This window comes from Protopterus annectens, chromosome 6.part0, assembly GCF_019279795.1.
Source record: "Protopterus annectens isolate FY-2018-M chromosome 6.part0, PAN1.0, whole genome shotgun sequence".
Taxonomy (NCBI): domain Eukaryota; kingdom Metazoa; phylum Chordata; order Ceratodontiformes; family Protopteridae; genus Protopterus; species Protopterus annectens.
The window spans coordinates 459,906,690-459,923,543 of NC_056737.1; the positions used below are offsets into that span (position 1 = coordinate 459,906,690).

Below are 16,854 nucleotides of genomic sequence, written 5' to 3' on the forward strand. Positions count from 1 at the left end.
GTTGCAAATCAAGGATGAAACATATGATTTCCTGATTAGGTAGACAGAAATGCACCTCCCCAAACACCCACAGTTGATGTCAGTTTGTTACTTTCCTACCTAGCAGGTGCATATCAGCTTCAGAAGCGAGGAGAGGATACTGAGAAATCAACCGACCCTTGCTTGCAGTCTCAGTCCCACTACCCTCTATACAAACAAGTCACCACTCAAGGCTCAAATAATGTTTTCTTTGAGAAGGAAAGGATGCTGCTGGCTGAAATAGGTCAACCTTAAAAGAATAGTAACTTAAATGGACCACTGAGAATTTCGTGGAATACAATTATTTCAGTCTAAATTGGAATTTTTCTGCTAAATGCAGGACTGTTGAGAGATATGAATGGGGGATAAGCATGTATTCATAGGTTCAATTTTTTTTTTCAAGTCAATGCAGGACTGTTGAGAGATATGAATGGGGGATAAACATGTATTCACAGGTTCAATTTTTTTTTTCAAGTCAAAATCCAGGGGGGTGCACCTGCCTGTGGGCACTCTTGGCTTCTGATGTAAGTATTACATTCAGTATTAGTAAATGTAAGGAAAGGTATTTTGCTAAACACAAAATAAAGCAGAATATAGTCTTACAAGACAGAACTCTGGAAGAGATCTCTCAGTATAAGATCTTGGTACAGTAATCTGAAATTAATTCACTTGTTAATAACAATATCCAGATTTTTCAAAAATTGTTGCTAGCTCAATTGGATATCTTCAATTAGACACAAATATTACGATTAATTTATAATGTCTTTCGGCTTTTCTCAGTTAGGGGTCGCCACAGTGGATTAGCCGTCCGCTAATGATTGGCAGTGGATTTTTACGGTGTCAAGTTGCCAGCCCGGTGCTCAACCTTCAAAGAAGGAACACCCACATACATACGCACCTACGTACACGTCTTTAACGTTCACTCAACCGTGGGGAGGACATGCAGACTTCACACAGAAGGTACTCCAGCTGAGAATCGAACCAGAAAACTTGTATAAAACATTTATTAGACCCAATTTGAATCATAACAACTTTTTCTGTATTTATTCAAAAGATTTAGTTAAAATAGAGAGAGAGTACAAAGAAAATTCATGGTTTATATGACATTAAGTTCTACTGATGGACTTAAAATACTACAGTTATTTTCTCTGCATTACAGACAATACAGAGGTAACATGCTTTTGGCTTATAAGGTTTTCAGAAATGAGGAACTTAGAATGTTGTTGAATTTTGAACTGCAAGATATAAATAGGTCCTCATTGTTTAATGGTCTAAATTATAAAGTTAGTATGAACATAATTAAATTAAGACAAAATTTCATTATACAGTCCTTACCAGTTTTATGGAATGATTGGCCTGTCTCAGTCTGTACCATTTTTAATGTTGGTTCCTTTAAATGAAATTTAGATTTGTGGACTGGATCTAAGACTTTTAATACCTCTTTTACAGAGCCTGTGTTCCTCAAAGTACTTAGGGTCTTATCACTGCTTTTTGATCACCATTACCTTTTCCAGAAAGGGTCACAATGCATTAATCAAGCTCACTCTCGGTTTCTCCCTCCAAAACTACCTCCTTTACACTTTTTTTACCATTTCCTCTGTCATTAAGATATGCAGAACATGTTAATACAATGACACAGTGGGACTCATATAAAATTAATTATTTTTATTGAAAATTCATTCATTAATTTAATATTGCTAAATGGTACCATCAGAGGAGAGTTTTCCATTCTTGCTTCTTCTTGGTTATCTATTTGTCCATCTTGTTCATGTCTTTGATCAATTATATTCTCATTTTTTTTTTGGCCTCATCCATCTTTATAAATGGTTTCTGTTGCTCCCTGAGCATGTCCTTGGGTCATCAATCTCACTCCTATTAGAATCCTCCATAACCAATGTTTTAATCCCAACCTACACAAACTCCACACCTTTCTTCCTCACCCTGTCTTTATGTCCTTCTACAGCTGACTCTCCCTTTCCACTGGCTCCTTTCTTCCTCTGTACCGCTTTGTTCCGTCAGTGCTTCACTTCTCCGTTCCTAGTCCCTTTTCCCCTCCAACCTATCCCGTCTCTCACAGACTACTACCAGTACCAGCTCTCAAATGTCATGCCCTTAGACTTCCTCTAGAAGTGGCCAAATCCTCCTAACCCTGTTGTTTTACCTATGCTTTTTCCTTCCTTAATATTTCCATTTTTTCTGACTTTCCACATTAGCCTCCTGTTTACTCTAACCTCCCACTCTCTTCTGTACAACTTGTCCCTTTCCACATCTCTTTGGGATCACAATGCTAGCCCACAGCTGCAACATCTCACTAACTTGCTACCGTCCACTTTCCTCCAGACGCTATTATACATATCTTACATTAATCAGTTTACCTCCCTGACCCTGAAAAATGCAGGCTAAAGCAGGGTCCTGGAGGAGGGCTTAAAATGCCTATCTCATCTATGTGGTTAAATGCTGACTTTCTGCTACTTTACTCTCAAAGCTGCAGTAAAATCTTTTTACTTTCATTTTAATTTTCCTTCTACTTTCAGTTATTTCAGTAGAGCACTTATTTGTAAAAAAACTGTTCATTTATGGGTTAATACAACCTACCTTTGTGGTTCTAGTTGACATTTTGCATTCTCTACAGAGAGCTGTATCCACCTTTCCATGGATTCTGGTCCCAAACACATAGCAGCTTAATATGGTGCAGCCTACTTCATTCACCTCCAAGGGATCTGGTCTCATGTAAATCTGCAAATACTTTTACCAGTGGCGGCTGGTGACTTCAAATCAAAGGGGGAGCTGCAGGAGACAGCTGAATGGGTGGGGTCAAGGGGAAGGGGTGTGGCCAACTAGAAAGAGGAGGAGCTATGCTCAAAACCACAAAAAACAACTTTAATTATATACGCTGCCCTGGGTGGCAAACCATCATTATGAGAGTCCAATCAAGACAAAAATAAGTGTAGAAGAATACAAATATTTCAATGCATTGGCTGCATGACAGCTTACTTAATATCTAGATGGAAACAAAAGGTTGTGAGGCATGAAAAAATAAATTACTTTTTAAATACATTACTGAAATGCCAGTCAAAATCAAGTACAAGAAAAACCAGAAGCACTCATCTCAAACCACTTCTCCTTGCACTACAGTTCTAATTATAATTTATATTCAGCTTTATTAAAGTACCAAGTAACATGCTGAAAGAAGAAATCTCTGTGATGCCCCCACTTGTAAAAATGTTTCTTATCCAAAAAAGACCTGCTGCCTGACAACTATCTACTTGATTCATGGGGAAAACATGTAAGTAAAAAATGAAAAGCAAACAAGAAACAAGCTCAAGATACATTGCTTAAAGGATTAATGTACAGGTTATGGACCACACATGATTGGCATTCTGTTTAGTTTACGGGTAAAGTCTGTAGAGATGACTGGAAGTCTCCAACAAGTGTAATGAGCTTTTTAAAATAATGGAATCCTGTCCTTTAATACCCAAGGCTTATACATTATCTAGTCAAGTATTCTCTGCATGGCAACAACAGAAAGGCTTTCAATGCTGGCAATTCTTTAACAGTATGCTTATTAAAGCTTACTTGCATCTTACGATCTCAGACAAGCTTACCTTATGGTCATTAAAGCATTGTTACTTAAACACAGAGCAACAGGCACTTTGAGTAATAAGCATAAATCAACAGTACAAAAATATGACAGAAAACAGACCTTTCTGCAAAATCAAGGACAGATGAAAAGCCACTGTAGTACTTGTGTCTCCCTTGGATGGGGGGGGGGGGGCACACTGCACATTTACACTGCATAACTACTCCTTGCCTTGCTTGGACACATCCAGAGTCACTACATGGTGGAGTGGGGTGCAACAAGTATGTCACAATTTGAAATGTCTCTGGCTGACTGTGATGGCCCTGACACATTTGTCATACCTCTCAACCTCAGAGCAAGAAATCTGGACAAAGCCATACACAGAAGTGGGACAAATGCCCAAAAATAAGGACAATTTTTAAATATTGCTCTAATAAACTTAGAAAGATAATAGAATAGGTCTTGCATTAGTATGACTTTTCTGAAGGGTATAAAATCTGAAACTCAAATGTCTGTCATTATTTTCTAACTTCAGTCTTTAGTGATTTGTCACTAATTTGCCAAAAACACAATTTTATGAAAAATGGACCAAATGTGATGCAAAAATATAAAATAGCCACACAATACAGCTGGGAACCTGTCAAAGAAGGGACACTTTAATATTAGTACTGCCAACTTGAGCAGCTGACAAAATAAATGAATCTACATGCATTTCAAGTAATCTATAACGTTGATTATTACAGTTATTTCTTAATTGTAAACCCTCCATGTTTTCTTCCAAAATTGCTATTTTGCGGAGGGATTATTAGGGGGAAGAGCAACATTTTGAGCCAAAATCGGGGACAGTTGAGAGGTTGGCTATGCCTAATTCTATAAAGCAATTTATTTGCATGTACCTCTCAACCTGTTACTGCAGTAAATCTGAACAAGGCCAAATATATTAGGGGAACATATAAACAGTACGAAAAATTGCTCTTGTATAAATTGAGACAGTTGATAGAATAACAGTTCTTACTTTAGCATGCATTTTTCTGAAGGTTATGAAGTCTGAAACTCAGTGTATCATTATTTAGTGACTTAATTTCTAAATGATTTGCCAGAAAACTACAAATGTTATGAAGAACAAACCAAAAATAAGAAGCAAAAGTCTATTCATTCTTTGAAAATCTGGACAGTTGGGAGGTATAGTTCAGCTGGGCCTGTCTGAGTTTGCTGCCCTTCCCCCCTGACAAAATCATGGTTGAATGGAGCCTCTGCAGCCATTCCAATGAACCATTACTTGGCTATTTCACTCCATTTACCATAAACACTAATGTGCATACTGCTTTACTTCTATGATGAGTTGGACTTCATTTGAAAGTTTTATTTTGTATTTTACAGCACAAACACTAAGTCATCTACTAAACAAAGCAATGCAGTCTCACAATGAAAACTTAGCATTAAAACTTCTCTGCCCTTGAAACGCACATTCATTGAAACAGCATTGAAACCCACATTCAAAGAAAATACATTTTGCCAGTGGCAGATAAAGATTAATTTTGGGCTGTTTTCAAATCATAGGCCCCTTGCATATGAAACATACATGTGCTCTTTGATACACCTTCGTCATTGTACTAAATTATATTCCTTGTACAATATATTACAGTTGTTAGAGGGCGTTTTAAATTTGTTTTGAACATTTTTCCAGTAAGCAATGAAACAAAGTGCATGCACCCATAATGACAAAACTGCCCAGTTCAGAACTTTTATCATAAAAGTCTACTCAGACTTCCACAGTCCACCATTATCAGTAAATATGCACAATTCTACAGTCCACCATTATCAGTAAATATGCACAATTCTACAGTCCACCATTACCAGTAAATATGCACAATTCTACAGTCCACCATTATCAGTAAATATGCACAATTCTACAGTCCACCATTATCAGTAAATATGCACAATTCTACAGTCCACCATTATCAGTAAATATGCACTATCTCTGAAGAAGTAAAAGTCATCTAAATAATTCCACATTAAAGAAATCTGTAACTAATGAAGAGGTTGCTGCTAGCAAACACCTTTATATTTCATGGTTTCATCGAAAAATAAAGTGTCTGTTGCCCCTCAGGAATAAATTGCCTATACTACATTAAAAAATGATAAGCTAGTAATATTGCAAGAGGAAATGGATGGCAAACTGATAACGGACAAATAGTTAGTATCTTCACCAAGGAGACCATTCTCAGTATGGCAGCATCCACCCCTTGTGGGAGTAGAACCCACAGCCTTCTGCATCAAAGGCAAGTACACAACCTGTTGTGCTATTAACAAGGCAAACCAACTTCACTTAAGCAACACTAAACTTCTGTTCCCCTGCAGCTCTCAGCTCCTTGTAAAATCTACTCAATACTCAACTTCGCAGCACAAGAAAACTGGAAAAAGCCAAAATGTATTGGGGGGGGGGGGTCAAAAACCAGGGACACAAACATTGCTTGTATAATCTTGGAAAGTTGCTAGAACCATACATTTTACTGCCAAGCTCCCAGTGCAAAACAGTCAGAGCAACATACCACTACGCCAAATCAGCTGCTTTGTAAAAGAGGAAGACTGAAACTTAAATGGCTATCATTTAGTGAATTCAGTTCTCACCATAGCTGTCAACCTCTTACTACAAAACACCTGGACAAACCCAGTAATGAGGGAATACAGCCCTCAAACATTCAGTGAATTCAGCTCTTGCCATAGCTGTCAACCTTAGCACAAAAAACCTGGACGAAGCCAATAATGGGGGAATACAGTCCCAAAAATAGGGACAAATTTCAAATATTCATCTTATAAACTTAGAAAATTGCTAGAATAAAAGGTTGTGTTACGGTTGTGTTACTATGTATTTTCTGAAGAACATGAAGTCTGAAATTCAAATGCCTGTCAATTTTACTGCTGACAGAATAAAAACAATTTTCAGCAGAGACCCAGGGAGAAATACTGCAGACACGTCTTTGTAAAATGACAGGGCACCAGAGCAAATCCACACAAACACAGGGAGGAGATGCAGACTCCACACAGAAGGCACCCCAGCCAAGAATCAAACCAGAAAACCTATAGCTGTGAGGCAACAATACTACCACTGCACCATCAAATATGCAAGGACTTAAACATTCAGAAACCTGAAGTCTGAAATTCAAATGCTTGAAACCTGAAGTTTGAAATTCAAATGTCAATTTTATTTAACATTTGTTAATCAGGACAGATTGACTTGGAACAAAAAAAAAATTTCAGCAGGGGCCCAGGAAGAAATAATACAGACATGTCTTTGTAACATGGGAGGACACAAAAGCAAACCCACACAAACATAGGGTGAAGATAAAGACCCCACAAAGAAGGCACCCCAGCCAAGAAGCAAACCCGAGAACCTGCAGCTGTGAGGCAACAATGCTACCACTGCACCATCAAATATCAAGCATTGCAACATTTACAAACCACAGATATTATGAGAACAGATCAGATCAAATATGAGGAAAAAATCTGCAGTTTTTGTTTTACAAATGGTGGTGGGTAGGGAATTCAGGTCTTTAACACCTGCATACAAGGTACAGAGTTCAAGCCTGAGGTATTCCCTACCACACACACACACACACACACACACACACACACACACACACACACACACACACACACACACACACCTATAGTAGCAAACCACAAAAACTAAATATACTGCACTGGGTGCCAAACAGTCGTCATGAGAGTCCAATCAAGACAAAATGAAGTGTAGAAGAATAAAAATATTTCAATGCATTGGCTGCATGACAGCTTAATATCTAGATGGAAACAAAAAAGGTTGAGGCATGAAAAAATAAATTACTTTTTTTTAAATACATTAATGGAATGCCAGTCAAAATCAAGTACAAGAAAAACAAGCAACACTCAACTCAAACCACTTCTTGCACTGCAGTACTAATTATAATTTATATTCAGCTTTATTAAAGTAACAAGCAACATGCTGAAAGTAGAAATATCTGATGCCCCCACTTGTAAAAATGTTCCCTATCCAAAAAAAAGTCCTGCTGCCTGACATCTACTTGTTTCATGGGGAAAACATGATCAAAGTAAAAAATGAAAAGCAAATAAGAAATAAGCTCAAGATATATTGCTTAAAAGGATTACTGTACAGGTTATGGACCACGCGAACGGCATTCGGTTTACGGGTAAAGCCTGCAGAGATGACTGGAAGTCTCCAAGTGTAATGAGACTCTTAAAATAATGTAATTCTGTCCTTTATTACAAATACTGGCATATGCATTTCAATACCCAAGGCTTATACATTATCTAGTTAAGTATTCTCTACATGGCAACAGAAAGGCTTTCAATGTTGGCAATTCTTTAACAGTATGCTTATTAAAGCTTACTTGCATCTTGCAATCTCAGCCAAGCTTACCTGATGGTCATTAAAGTATTGCTACTTAAACACAGAGCAACAGGCACTTTGAATAATAAGCATAAATCAACAGTACAAAAAATATGACAGAAACCAGACCATTCTGTAAAAATCAAGGACAGATGAAAAGCCACTCTAGTACTTGTGTCTACCCTGGATGGGTGGGATTCTCTGCACATTTACAGTGCACAACTACTCCTTGCCTTGCTTCGACACATCCAGAGTCACTACATGGGGGAGTGAGGTGCAACAAGTATGTCACAGTTTGAAATGTCTCTGGCTGACTTGTGATGGCCCTGACACATTTGTCATACATCTCAACCTCAGAGCAAGAAATCTGGACAAAGCCATACAAAGAAATGGGACAAAGGCCCAAAAATAAGGACAATTTTTAAAATATTGCTCTTATAAACTTAGAAAGCTAATAGATGTCTTGCATTAGTATGAATTTTATGAATGGTATGAAATCTGAAACTCAAATGTCTGTCATTATTTTCTAACTTCAGTCTTTAATTATTTGTCACTAATTTGCCAAAAAAAACACAATTTTATGAAAAATGGACCAAACATGTGATGTAAAAATATAAAATAGCAACACAATACAGTTGGGAACCTGTCAAAGAAGGGACACTTTAATATTAGTACTGCTAACTTGAGCAGCTGACAAAATAAAATAATCTACATGCATTTCTGAAATAAAAGTAATCTGATTATTACAGTTATTTCTTAATTATAAACCCTCCATGTTTTCTTCCAAAATTGATATTTTGCGGAGGGATCATTAGGGGAAGAGCAACATTTTGAGTCAAAATCAGGCACAGTTCAGAGGTTTGGCTATGCCTAATTCTATAAAGCAATTTATTTGCATGTACCTCTCAACCTGTTAATGCAATAAATCTGGACAAGGCCAAATATATTGGGGGAACATATAAACAGTACTAAAAATTGCTCTTGTATAAACTGGGACATAAATCTGGACAAGGCCAAATATATTGGGGGAACATATAAACAGTACTAAAATTGCTCTTCTATAAACTGGGACAGTTGATAGAACAGGTCTTACTTTAGCATGCATTTTTCTGAAGGTTATGAAGTCTGAAACTAGTGTGTCATTATTTAGTGACTTAATTCCTAAATGATTTGCCAGAAAACCACAAATTTTATGAGGAACAAACCAAAAATAAGAAGCAAAAAAATCTATTCATTCTTTGAAAATCTGGACAGTTGGGAGGTATAGTTCAGCTGGGGCTGTCTAAGTTTGCCGCTATTCCCCCTCACAAAACCATGGTCAAATGGAGCCTCCCTGCAGCCATTCCAATGATCCATTACTTTGCTATTTCACTCCATTTACCATAAACACTAATATGCATACTGATTTACTTCTATGATGATTTGAACTTCATTTGAAAGTTTTATTTTGCATTTTACAGCACAAACACTAAGACATCTGCTAAACAAACTTGGCATTAAACCTTCTCTGCCCTTGAAACTCACATTAATTGAAACAGCATTAAAACCCACATTCAAAGAAAATACATTTTACCAGTGGCAGATAAAAATTAATTCTGGGCTGTTTTCAAATCATAGGCCCCTTGCATATGAAACATATATGTGCTCTTTGATGCACCTTCCTATTGCTTTGAACATTTTTCCAGTAAACAATGAAACAAAACTGTCCAATTCAGAACATTTCCATCATAAAAGTCTACTCAAACTTCTACAGTCCACTATTATCAGTAAATATGCACAATTCTACAGTCCACCATTATCAGTAAATATGCACAATCTCTGAAGTAGTAAAAAAGTCATCTAAATAATTCCACGTTAAATAAATCTGTAATGAAGAGGTTGGTGCTAGCAATCACCTTTATATTTCATGGTTTCATCGAAAAATAAAGTGTCTGATGCCCCTGAGGAATAAATTGCCTAAATTACATTAAAAATAAACTAGTAATATTGCAATAGGAAATGGATGGAAAACTGATAACAGGCTCATAGTTAGTATCTTAATTTTCAGTCCGGCAGCATTCACCCCTTATGGGAGTAGAACCAACAACCTTCTGCATCAAAAGCAAGTACACAACCTTTTGTGCTATTAGCAATGTGAGCTGACTTAGAATAATCAGCACTAAACTTCTCTTCCCCTGCAGCTCTCAGCTCCTTGTAAAATCTACTCAATACTCAACTGCATCTCAACTTCGCAGCACAAGAAGTCTGGAAAAAGCCAAATTTATTGGGGTGGGTCAAAAGGGCAAAAACCAGGGACACATTAAACATTGCTTGTATAATGTTGGAAAGCTGCTAGAATAAAATGCTGTGTTACCACCATACATTTTACTGCCAAGGTCCCTGTGCAAAAGAGTCAGAACAACATACCACTATGCCAAATCACCTGCTTTGTGAAAGAAAAATGCTGTGTTACCACCGTACATTTTACTGCCAAGGTCCCTGTGCAAAACAGTCAAGAGCAACATATCAATACGCCAAATCAGCTGCTTTGTGAAAGTGAGGAAGACTGAAACTTAAATGGCTATCATTTAATCAATTCAGTTCTCACCATAGCTGTCAACCCCTTAGCACAAAACACCTGGACAAACCCAGCAATGAGGGAATACAGCCCTCAAACATATTCAGTGAATTCAGTTCTTGCCATAGCTGTCAACCTTAGCACAAAAAACCTGGACAAAGCCACTAACAGGGTATTACAGTCCCAAAAATAAGGACAAATTTCAAATAGCCATCTTATAAACTTACAAAATAGCTATAATAAAAGGTTGTGTTATTATATATTTATTGCTAGAATAAAACGTTGTTTCACTATGTATTTCCTGAAGAATATGAAGTCTGAAATTCAAATGCCTGTCAATTTTACTTCTGATGGAACAAAAACAATTTTCAGCAGAGGCCCAGGGAGAAATACTGTAGACACATGTCTTTGTAAAATGGCAGGACACCAGAGCAAATCCACACAAACACAGGGATAAGATGCAGACTCCACACAGAAGGCACCCCAGCCAAGAATCAAACCAGAAAACCTATAGCTGTGAGGCAACAATACTGCCACTGCACCATCAAATATGTAAGGAACTAAACATTCAGAAACCTGAAGTCTGAAATTCAAATGCCTGTCAATTTTATTTAACATTTGTTAATCAGGACAGTCCGACTTGGAACAAAAAAAAACAATTCTCAGCAGAGGCCCAGGAAGAAATAATGCAGACATGTCTTTGTAACATGGGAGGACACAAAAGCAAACCCACACAAACACAGGGAGAAGAAACAGACCCCCCCCCCACACACAAAGAAGGCACCCCAGCCAAGAAGCAAACCTGAGAACCTGCAGCTGTGAGGCAACAATGCTACCACTGCACCATCAAATATCAAGCATTGCAACATTTATAAACCACAGATATTATGAGGAACAGATCAGATCAACTATGAGGCAAAAATCTGCAATTTATTTTACAAATGGTGGTGGGTAGGGAATTCAGGTCTTTAACACCTGCATACAAGGTACAGGGTTCAAGCCTGAGGTATTCCCTACCACACCACCACGAGCCTAACCACCAGTATATTGCAACAGGAGCATTTATACACACACACACACACACACACACACACACACACACACACACACACACACACACACTTGTAGTAAATCCCTGTCTGCAAAACCACCATTAAATCCATAAATCCAGGTCCCTGTCCACAAAACCCCAACGAGTGCAGCTGAAAACCCGCGCAAATCTGACCTTGCCCGTCGCGAGATCTTCCCCTGCAGCAAGCTCCAATCCAGACCCGAGATCCTTCTCCTGACTGCCGACCTTGCAGTCCGACCCCAATGCGTTTCCCCAGCGAGTTCCCAGGCAGTCTATGCAGTTTAAAACTGCATAGACTTGTGGGAGTGCTCCTGTTCACGTGTCTCAATCAGGACTGCTGCTGAGACAATCTGCGCATGCTCCAGACTGTCTCAGCAGCAGTCTGGACTAGTGCGAAGTCCGCGAAATTTTAAAATATTTTTTTCTTTTTATTTTTTTTATTTTGTTAGTTTGAAGTTGAGGGGGCTGCAGTCCAGCAGTCCAATAGCACGGGCCACCCCTGACTTTTACCCTATAACAAACATAGTACTATGGGCTTGGTTCCCAGGCTAGCTTGCACCTCACACAATGATCTTTTGATCTGCAAACAGCCTTAAACAACTGCAAGAGCAGCTGGCTTTTTTTTTTATTTGTCGCTCTACTTTCAGTGCTATCTCATACCTCTTCTTTCTCATGCATTTGGGCAGGCTCCAACTTACTCCCACAATAACAGAGTCAAACTGGCAAAAAAAGACCATGTGTGCATATGCATCTTCATGTTAGTTAATGTTCTTTAGTTGAAAAATTAAAATTCTTCAAGTATAAACAAAAATAGTTAATTTTAAAAATTTCCACTAAACATGGAGGTTTAGATGATTCACCTCTGGCTGTCTTGCATTATTATTAAAGTGCTAACAGAATGTGATTACTTCATTTTTCAGTTAAGAGATAATTCGATTCCCCAATTCCCCAATTTTCAACCTGATAAATTAATAGTTTGGTTAAAAATGTATTAGACTAGCAATTAATAAATTGCTTTACAATCCTGTATACATTACAGTTAAATCCAATTACCTCATAACCAAGCAATGGGGTAATTATATCCTGCTAGCACAGCAGTATAATGAGGCTCAAATAAAGTTCTGCATTCTACAGAAGTTTAAAACTAAGTTTCTGCAGTCATTTATAGTAAAAATAAAATATTTTTTTAACAAAAGTGTGTTCACATGCACTATTTTTCTGAAAACAAAGTTCTATGCCTGAAAGCTATAAAGAATATTGCTCATAATATTTGAGTAAGAAAGCAGGTAGGAGGGAGGATGGCAGCAATAACTCAGAACAAAAAACAAAAGCAGAAATGAAATACTGTCTCGAGTTTATTCTTCAGTTTACGTCAACTAGGCAAAGAATAACACTTCAGAATACCATTTCAAATAAAAGTGTCCAAATCAAAACTAAAACAGTTATGAAATTGTTTCTGGGGACCTTCAAAGCCCCGCCATGCAAGGGTATGCATTATTCCCACTTAACTCCAATCCTGCTACATATGAGGTGAAAAGGAGATTCCCTCTGTAGTTAATGACCGATGTGCATTCTGACCAGATTATTTTCACATGAACAATCAAAGAAATCAACACATAATACTTTTTCAACAGATAATTTGGTGGAGCTGCAATAATTCCAGTGACCCTATATGACAGCAATGTGCTGATAATCATACTGATCCAGACAGACAGGACAAAATTAAGCAAAAATGTTGTAAATAGAAACTCACTTGTTCCTCCAAGGTCATCTTAATTTTCAGTTCCTCTTCTTCATTACTCCTCAGTTCTGCTTCCCTTTCTCGTGCTTCCAAATCTACAAAGAAAAACTACAATTTCAGGTGCTGAGGTGGGTACAGGTGGAGAAGAGTTTGTAAGACTAAATACAATTAATGTTATGATAAAGATAAAACTCATACTATATACATGCTTCAAGTATTTTATGTGGGGACTTTCCATGATACCTTCCACTTCAAATGGCAAAAAACTCTTTGGAGACTATGACATGAACTGTTGCCAAAAGTGCACCTTAAAAAGGGACTCTCCTGTAAGCAGGTAACGAGAAAGGTTTGTAACCAGTCACTTGCCTACCTATGAACAAGTTCTGTTATAGTACTTTTTAAGGGAATAACATCCTGCTTAGACATACCAATAGGTTCACAGTTAGGTACCAGACAAGCAGTCCAATTCAGATCAGTCTCTTGGTGGAAGTGGTCTCACCAATTCTGACTTCTTGGGTCCTGTGAGCCAACTGGCAGTCCACTGAATTACGTAGGGATTTATGCCCAGTTCAGGGAGTTTGTCAATACCTGAGTGGGGATCTATCAAATGCCTTAGCCAAGTCAAGGTCGGTAGTATGCACCATCTTCCATTTATCCACTGCCTTGGACAACCTCTCAAAGAAATCTACCAGGTTAAGTAGGCAAGATCTTCCCCTAACAAAGCCAAACTAAGATGGGTCCAGTGTCTGTAGGTTGCCAATGTCCTTGCTTATTTTCATGATAAATCTATTATGCAAAGCCATGGAATTATTTGTCAGACTGATGGGTCTGAAGTTTCAGGGGTTAGTTGGTAGAACACCTTTATGAAAAGGTATGATCTTTGCAGTCCTCCATTCACTTGGTGTGTAACCTGTTTTGAGGCTGTAGTTGAAAATTGCCTCAGTGGGTCCTGAAAGGTCATGTTTTAAGCTATTTAGGAAGCAACCTGAAACACTATTATGACCCACTGAGGTAGTGTTTTTGATCTTGGCAAGTACCACCAAAGCCTGCTCCCTGCAGATTGCTGGGGTGATAAGACAGAAGGAATTTCACAAGGGATAGCATGGGGAGTGGAGGTAAATACTGAGCTGAATTTGACAGCCAGCATACTCATTATGTCTCTTTGTTCAGTGAAGGTGGTGTCATTTACCACCAATTCAGCACACTACTATGTGTTACCTTTAAGGTTTCAGATGTAGCTGAGGAAGGCCTTATGGTTGTCCTTAACCCGAGAAGTTATCCTGACCTTTTAATAGGCCTTTTTGACTTAATCCTCCAGGCTACTATATCACACACTTCAATAGTACCTTTCTTGCAAAACCAAGAAGTTTTGAACATATGATGGCATGGTAATTGCTATCACAGTCAGAAGGTTCAATGGTCCTATAATCATTTTTGGAGAATGGATAACCATAAAAAGCAGTTAAAACTTCAACATGATATACTTTCCTTACAGGTCTAATGATTTCAATTAGTTACATAGAAAAGAAGCTTCAGTCCTTCTACACACACCATAACCATTAGCATGCAATGTATTATTCCTAAAATTGTTTGAGGTAGCTTATTTTGATTATGATAAGGAGTGGAAAAGGGGGCATCAGCAATCTCAGTCCACTAATATGTAGACAAGGAAGATACATACATCAACATAATTTGTTAATGGTAAGAAAACTTGCAGAATTCTGAATTTGTCCATGCTGAACCAATTAAGGCTAAACAAATTCAATATGTTCACATTATAAAGCCTTCCTGTGTTGTTACTGAGAGTGTTCAAGTCACTGTGGAACTAATGGACATCTATATGCATATCTCTATTCACAAAGACCAAAGAAAATTCAGGAGATTCACGATGGATGACACACAGTGTCAGGTTTACCTTGCTCTCATTCAGCCCATCAAGAGCTATAAAAGTGTTAAAGTGCCAGTACTAGGTGCTCACCTTTTTGACAACTCAAGGAGTCCAAATTTACCCTTATATGGAGGACTTTAGCAACAACCTTTGGGGTCACAGTTATGGTTTCACTTCACCATCACAGCTGCCTTTAAGAATGTGTCTGCAGAAAGCATTAGTGAAGCAGCAGTTTTGAAATCTAGTGTGTAAAGCTCACCATATACAAACACTGAATACAACAGGGCGATGTTTGCAGTTGTCATCCTGCAAGGCATTATACAGCTTCCTTCCAGGATACTTAAACACTGCTTTAGTACTCTACTATACTGTTAATTTAAAATACTTCCACTTTTTTAGTTTTATTTATATTCATCTGTTTTCCAATGCAAATTGCTCATTTACTGTAATTCAGTTTTAGCCTCTGGACTGAGTCACAGATGAAAAGGTTCATTAGACTGACTCCCTCATTAAATCAGCAAATAATAAAGTAAATAAAATGTGTTTTCATAAATGAAAAGAATGTTCACACATATAGGATAGTACACCATTCTGAAGTTATAACCTTTTCTTGCAAAAATTTTCATAATACAATCTGCTGTCAGCTTTAAATAACTGGAGTCCACTTTAAATATGATCTTCCGATTTCTTATTCTTTTTTAAGTCAGGAAACATGGTGCTATACTCTGAAATATACAAAAAAAATCCATCTATTCAAAATCCCCTTTTCCCATTTTTTGGGCATGTGGTCAAGGTGTCACTTCAATAGTGACAATCATCTAGAGCCTAGATTTATACCACCAGGTAGCTAGTGCTATCCCATTTAAAATATATTATAAAATAACTCTTTTAGGCCTTAATGAATTGAAGACTTGCACAATGAAAAGGAGTGCCATGTTTATGGTCTAAAACCTTGATCCTTGCTGGATAAGAAATAATAGGAGTAAGAATTCCACAGTGATAGTGAGGGCATACCTACTTTGCGTGTGACGAGTTAGTATTTTGCTTACCAAACTAGCCAAATGGGGAACGTACAAATTTACAGTGAAGTCCCTGACAGAAACACTCCAACTGTACACTAAAAAGTTTAGTATTACAAACACCATTATAACTAAAATTATCTCATATACACAGCTCAAGGTACAGTAACATATTGCTATAAATATAAATATGATTGATTTTAAATGAAAATGAAATACTTAAATATATATGGTTAGCTAAAATTACAGGTAGTCTAAAATGTCCACTGGCGTATGTGTACATATCCCGTTGATGGACACATGTTCATTCCTGTTTATGTTGCAGCCTGACTCTTACTGCTTGGAAGAAGAGGTTTCATCTTCCAAAGTAAATCCAAACAGAAAAAAAAGTGTGTGGGGGATAATGAAGGAATAACTGCAGTATTATGATCATAATCTGAATGTCCCCCAAAGGCCAAGTCTAGTAATAAGAGTTATAATGTACCACATAATATCCAAATCTCCATGGTTCCCATGTGCTGCTCTATCTTAATCACTGCCTATAGCAAAATCACATATATCACCAGCAATTTTCTGTGTTGACTTGGTA

General features: G+C 37.6%; 1 protein-coding gene across 2 annotated transcripts in view; it reads right to left on the reverse strand.

Moving 5' to 3' along the window:
- DNAJC17 (DnaJ heat shock protein family (Hsp40) member C17) overlaps positions 1-16,854 on the reverse strand; it is a 968,483-nt gene that overhangs the window by 835,926 nt on the left and 115,703 nt on the right. For both annotated transcript variants that reach the window (XM_044074193.1, XR_006365217.1), the window contains exon 5: positions 13,371-13,453. In XM_044074193.1, the coding sequence (XP_043930128.1) occupies positions 13,371-13,453 (83 nt within the window). The remainder of the gene's footprint in view (positions 1-13,370; positions 13,454-16,854) is intronic.